The 6,586-nt window shown below is 38.0% G+C and overlaps 1 protein-coding gene and 1 long non-coding RNA gene across 2 annotated transcripts; one reads left to right on the forward strand and one right to left on the reverse strand.

Annotated features, from left to right (window-relative positions):
- Nucleotides 1–2,995: 2,995 nt before the first annotated feature.
- Nucleotides 2,996–3,956, reverse strand: LOC136063075 (uncharacterized). The gene is made up of 2 exons (XR_010624778.1): nt 3,648–3,956; nt 2,996–3,469 (listed from the first exon to the last, which is right to left on the reverse strand). It is a non-coding gene; the product is annotated as an uncharacterized LOC136063075 (long non-coding RNA).
- A 304-nt stretch (nt 3,957–4,260) lies between these two features.
- On the forward strand, nt 4,261–5,448 carry LOC111993312 (F-box/kelch-repeat protein At3g23880). Its single transcript, XM_065762945.1, has one exon. The coding sequence runs from the start codon at nt 4,261–4,263 to the stop codon at nt 5,446–5,448; it is 1,188 nt and encodes a 395-aa protein (XP_065619017.1).
- The last annotated feature ends 1,138 nt before the right edge of the window (nt 5,449–6,586 follow it).

Consider the following 6,586-nt stretch of genomic DNA (forward strand, 5'->3'; position numbering starts at 1 on the left):
ATGTTCATATTTTCTTATAATATTTGGCAAGTTCTTTCTAAAAAAAAAAAATGAAAAATTGGCAGGTTCTATATATATATATGTGTGTGTGTGTGTGTGTGTGTGTGTGTGTATGTGGATCATTAAAATTGGCAGGTTGAATACATTAATATTTGACAGGATGCATCTATAAATATATATGTAGATTTTACATTAATATTTGACAGGTTTGATGGAATATATATGTATGTGGATTTTTAAAGTTGGCAAATTTGAGTACATTGATATTTTGCAAGTTCTTTCTAAAAAAAAAAAAAAAATTGGCAGGTTTTTGAAATAGTTGGAAAGAAATTGAAAAGAAAAAAAACTGGCAGGAGGATGACTGTTGGAATAGATGAATTTGAAAAGGCCAGAATAGTTGAATTTGAAACAAAAAAATGACGGTTGAAAAAGTAATAATAAAGAAAGATTAAAAAAATAATATTTTAATAAAAGGATGAGATATAGAGTTTTGGGATGTTGGGTGTATTATAAAATGATATGATATAATTGATAAAGTAGCTTTTTAAGATGGTAAAATAAGATGAGATATAGCATCCGGATGTGGATGCACTTAGTAGCCTATGATTTGGACTGATTTGGTATTTGGGCCACGTTATCTAGGCTTGAATTAGAATATGCAGGCTTGAATGTAGGCAAAAATAAATTTGGGCTTAATTTTTTTTTTGGTTGGGCCACGAATTGGGCCCAATCCCTAAACGAGGCCCACGGGGCCTGGCTGGGGTGGGTCCGGGCCCCAGGAAAAAACCCGGTACCCCAAACGGGCCAAGTTCGGGCCACGGGTCTTGCCTCATGGGTCGGGTCCGGGTATGGAAAAATCCGGCCCGAACTCGACCTGTTGTCATTCCTAAAAGCTACTTATCAACAAGAACATGAGAGGGTAATGAATGAACTGAATGAAGTTGATGAAGATGCATACAAGTGGTTGTAGTCTTATTCAACAATTATTTAGGCTAGGCATATGTTCAGAAGTGATGGTCAGAGTGACACAGTCCTGAACGACATGTGTGAAAACTTCAACAATAGGATAGTTAAATTTAGGAATAAACCTATAATCACCATGGTAGGCCATCTATACAATTTGATCATAACTTGTGATTTATAAATGTACTTTATATAAATGTGCTGAAATGTGCTTTGTGATTTCTAAATGTGGTGAAGTGTGCTTTGTGATTTCTAAATGTGCATAAATGTGCTTTGTGATAAATTCCCCCTTTCTCTTTATGTGGTTGCAGCTTGAGTGCATTAGGTTGTATTTAATGACTAGATTTCAAGCAAACAAGGATATGATTTTGAAGGTAGAATCAAAGTTGTGTCTAAGATAAGGAAAAGACTGTATAAGGAGAAGATGGCCTTCAGCAGGTGGCTAGCATGTTGGGCTGGTCATAGCAAGTCTGAAGTGAAGAATGGCCTGGAAAGTTTCACTGTGGATTTGGCTGAATCCAAGAGCAGTTGTAGGAAGCGGGACATAATTGACATACCATGTGCCTATGCCATTTCTTGCATCTTTTTTAATAGGGAAAATGCTAATAAGTATGTCCATCCCTGTTATAAGAGGACTGTATACATTACTTGCTATGAGCCCATTATAGATCCCATCAATGGCTAGAATATGTGTAAACCCAATGGTTTGCCACCTGTGGTTTGCCACTGTGTAGCCTTCTATCAAAAGAAGACCTCCTGGCAGGCCTAAGAAGAAGAGGGTTCAGGAGCTTGATGAACCTAGAAATCACAGAAAGAATAGAGGAATAGACATTTCCAAGCAGTGCAAGGCATTTGGGACGTTAGGGCACAATAGGAGAAGTTGCAAGGGAGAAGTAGGAGGGAACTCCTCCCCACTTAGGAATACAAACCAGGCTAGAAGGACCACTAGGAAGGTAAATTTGGTCTGTATGTTGATTACTTACTATGTGGCTTGCTCAATGATGGTTATTAGGTCTGTGTGTTGATTACTTATGATTTGGCTGTTTGTAGGCTACTAAGAAGGTAATGCAAACAACCCAATTGCTGGACCATCAACCTTCAATGCTGACCCATCTGTACATGCTGGACCACCTACCTCCAATGTTGAGCCAACAATACATAGTGCACCACCAACCTTCGATGCTAATATGTTCACAAGTGCACCTCTACCCTCAACTGATATCCAAACCAATCCAAGGCAAAAGAGGTAGAAGAGGAGGAGGGTAGTCACCTCTGAGATACTTAATGCAACTAGATAGGAATGCAGCAAGATATATGGAGGTAGTGAGGTTTGCTGGGAGCCAATCCTCTGCCCATGATCCAGGGAGATAATCAAACTGATGATGACCTCTTTGTGTGCTCTGTGTTAAGGGAAATATTTTGTTGTTTTTGTTACTGCCTGAAATATGGCTTTTTGGTACATATATGTAAAGCCTGAACTAATTGGCTGTTTTGATGTATGTTGTTTATGGGTAAACATCTTAATTCTGTTTTGTATTTGTTGTGGCGCACCCAAACTTGACATTATTGAGTAATGAAAGTGAAGTTAAGCACATAAAGTGATGTCATGTGCTTGTTTTATAATTGTTTTAAAAGTGATGTCAAGTCCAATTTTTATGTCCATAATTAGGACAAATAACATGTCAAAAATGCATACATGGCAGGTACAACATCTGGTCAGATGTGATGAATTCATGATTTGGTACAATAGAACTTTATTGTGATGTTTGGTTCACATTTTCAACCATAACAGTTCAAAAATGCATACATAACAGGTACAACAACACTTCAAAGTGGTGAATTAATGTTGGAAGTGATGTTGAAACTGATGTTGGTCCAACCAAAATTTGAAAGTAATGTTGGTGATGTTAGGTCCAAAATTTCAACCATTACATGTCAAAAAATGCATACTCAGCAGATATAAACATCACAATATTATTTTAATAAATATTTCCCTAAAAACACATTAGTTATCAACAGAAATTGGACACACTGCCATAAATATTATATAGATGTTCCATTGATAAGTAGTTCAAATTACAGGGAGAATTAGGTGTTCCAATGCTAATTGGAAACACATTACCAAAACATACAACCACATGCCAACCCATACCAAAACAGAGCATCACTTCCCAATACATACCACTTCCTAACAAACTGCTAAAACCAACAAAAGGACCCTAAAAATTTTGGCCTTTTCTACTAAATCCCAACACTAATTCCTACCCACCTATCTAACCATGTTCACCCCGCCTATCTAACCAACCAAAGATAGGATCACACAGAGCATCATCCCACTCACTAGAGATAACAACAAACAGATGAACAACCTCTTCTCTCTTTTCTTGTAACTTGCAACCTCAGCTTTAAGTGTTAGTATCCATTGCCTCTGCTCTAGGATTAGCACCTTGCCACGCTCACAGATTTCATCATCATACCATTGGAAAAATTTACACTTATGTCCAGCCTACATCCAAAAGCACAATAGAATCACTATAATAGGTCAAATCAGAAAACTTAATTGGAAGTCACTTTCAACCCAAAACAGATCATCTCTTTCAACCCATTATATCTTCAACCCATTACATTGAAAGTAAAAAATTAAATACACATTACACAAATACACATCAATTAAATACACTTACCTAGAAATTTGGACACCCGTAGAACTTTCTGCCAAGGCTGTTAGGTGTCCATGACACCACTAGCACAGGTCTTTTAGAGTAGAAGCATTTGGTTGGGTATCTTTTCTTCAAGCTTCCACTAGTTGATATAGAGCTTGATTCCTTGAGCTCAAATCATGAGGATGATGTTTGGGCAGTGCTGTGGGAGAGGAGTTGGGGTCGTGAATTTAGGGTTAAGGGATTTTAATTGATTTGGGAGCTTTTATGTGGGAGGGAAGCTTTACACACGTGAGAGGAAGTCACGTGAGGCTTGTTTGGGTCTGTTAATGGTGGGAAGTTGAGGTGGAGAAAGTGCACTGACATGTTGCAATAAAGAAAATAATATTTTATTTCGCTGCCTGTCACCTAGAAAAATTTGACGGTAGGGACTATAACATAATGTGTTTTTTAAAATAAGGACTAAAAACGATAAAAATAAAAAATAAGGACCAAAATAAGAATGAGCTAAAAAATGTAAGGACGAAAATAATATTTCTACCTAAATAAAAAACTAAAACCTGTACCTAAGTACTGTATATTATTATCGTAGAAGAACTACATCGATTATTACGAAGAACGAGCAATGTTACGAACAATGTCAACAAGCTATTTGCCTGAGGCAATTGTGGAAAACATACTCTCACGCCTCCCACCTAAAACCCTAATTCGTTTCAGATGCGTCTCTAAAACCTGGCTTGCTTTCATTGGAACCCCCGACTTCCTCTCCAAAAACATCCTCAATCACTCCATTCTCGTCCCCAACGACACCGCGCAAAACCCTAATCCTCCCTTCCTCCTCGTGAAAGCCTTTAACAACAAAAAACATATCTGCAACTTCCTTTCTTATGACACCCTCGACTGTTTATTCCATGTCCAGGTCCAGCTTGACTTCCCCAGTCCAGGTCCTCTCGACCTTCAAATAGTCGCTTCCTGTCATGGTCTTATCTGTCTCTACGACGCACCTCACAAAGGTGTCTACCTATGGAACCCCACCACGTCGTCATCATCATCGGGGCTCAGCCGTCTTCCTCCTGTGAGGCCTCGTCCCAACTGGTACTGCAACGTACGTGTTGGGTTTGGATTCGACCCTATATCCAACGACTTCAAGGTTGTCAGGGTTGGGGAAAGGTTTGCTGTGTTTAACATTTTTGAGAATGGATTATCAAAAAATAGTTTTAGGAAAGAAATCGAAGCGGAGGTTTATAGGGTAAGCAGTGGTTCGTGGAGACGGATCGACCTCGGACCTATCATTTTTGGTTTACAGTGGGGCTCCACAACTTACCTGGATGGTTTTCAATGGGGCTCCACAACTTACATGAATGGAGTCTTTTTCTGGTGGACAAAGCAGAAGGTTGATGACTACATTATTGCGTTCGACTTTAGTGACGAGATTTTCAAAACTACGCCATTACCGGTGATCGGTACTGCTGACACTTGCTCCAGTAGACTTACGGTGTTGAACAGCTTTGTTGCTATTTTGGTTATACCTTTCGATCGTAAGGTGAAGAGGAGTTGTTTTGAAATAGGGCCTCATTTTGTTGATATATGGGTTTTGCTTGAATTCGGTGTTAAGGAGTCATGGAATAAACTTTTTACAATTACAACCCCATCAACTTGGAGAAGGCCATTGGGGTTCTGGAAGAACGGGGAGCTATTCATAGAGAATGGCAACAATCAGCTGGTTTTGTATGACCCTTTTACAAAGATAGAGAAGAATCTTCAACTTAATGGGATTGAAAAGTATTTTGGTTCGTTTCCAAATTACTTCCAGGTTGTTCTATAGACGCAGAAAGAAGATATTGAACTCAAAAAGGAGGTCAATCCTTGAGGTATGGTATAATGTGTCTTATTCTTTTATACATGTTTTGGTATTTGTTTTAATTTTTTGTCCGGTAGCTCATTTTTTGTGGACGCATATGCTTCGGTTGTTTGGGGCCGATTGGGTCATGCCAGGATTAGTTGTGGACTTGTTCTTTTGTTGGTATCATTAGCTTGGGGAACATAGTTCTGATATTTGGAATTTGGTTTTAGGCTGTTTAATGTGGATTATTTGAACTAAACGGAATCGGCATTTTTTTGAGGATAATGGGAAACTGTGGTTCAGTTAGTAGATTTATGCCAACGAACCCTCTTTGATTGGTCTCAATGCTGGGGTCTCTCAAATTATTCTACTCTTATGGATTTTCTTTTGTTTATTAGAATAGCTTAGTGGCTATTTGTATCTTCTTGTTTCTTATTTCTTTGTTCACAACCATGAACTCTTTGTAAAACATGTTTTGGTATTTGTTGGCATTTATTTTCATATTGGATGTTCCTAGGCTGAAATCAGTTTGGCGGAATGACATAAGGATTTGATATTATGAGCTGAATTTGAATCAGATCCCCATAAAGAGAAAGACTGATTGATATATGAGAAGGCAAATGAAGAATTTGAGTCTCTTTATTTTTGTGATATGGCTGAAACATTAGTTAAAAATGTAGAGAGAAATGCTACTAGTTTTTGGAATTTCGACAGGCACAGTAACATATTTTCCTTAGTTTCTTCAAACGTGTGTGGTTATGCATAATTCTGTTTTGACATATAGTTTACATAATATTCCGGCACTACCATAGACTATAATAGGTTTCACAATGCTATGTCAGTTAGTGGTTTAGCACTGTAAGAAGGTGTTGAATTTGTAGGCTTTGGCCAGGGGAAGCTTATATATTAGATAGCTGTATAGGAAATAAGGAATGACTTTGTAGTGCAAGAAACTGTCTCTTAAGTTTGGATTTTCTGGAGCTTTTCCTGGTGGCATTATTAAAACATTTCATTGTTCTTTCTCTGTCACTGTGTTTCCATCTATTTTTTCTTTGAGATTAATCGTTGTCACTGAGACAAGATGTTGGAATCCTAAAAAAGGAACTCTTTGCTGAATTTG

Source organism: Quercus suber, unplaced genomic scaffold (genome assembly GCF_002906115.3).
Source record: "Quercus suber isolate HL8 unplaced genomic scaffold, Cork oak 2.0 scaffold_483, whole genome shotgun sequence".
Classification (NCBI taxonomy): domain Eukaryota; kingdom Viridiplantae; phylum Streptophyta; class Magnoliopsida; order Fagales; family Fagaceae; genus Quercus; species Quercus suber.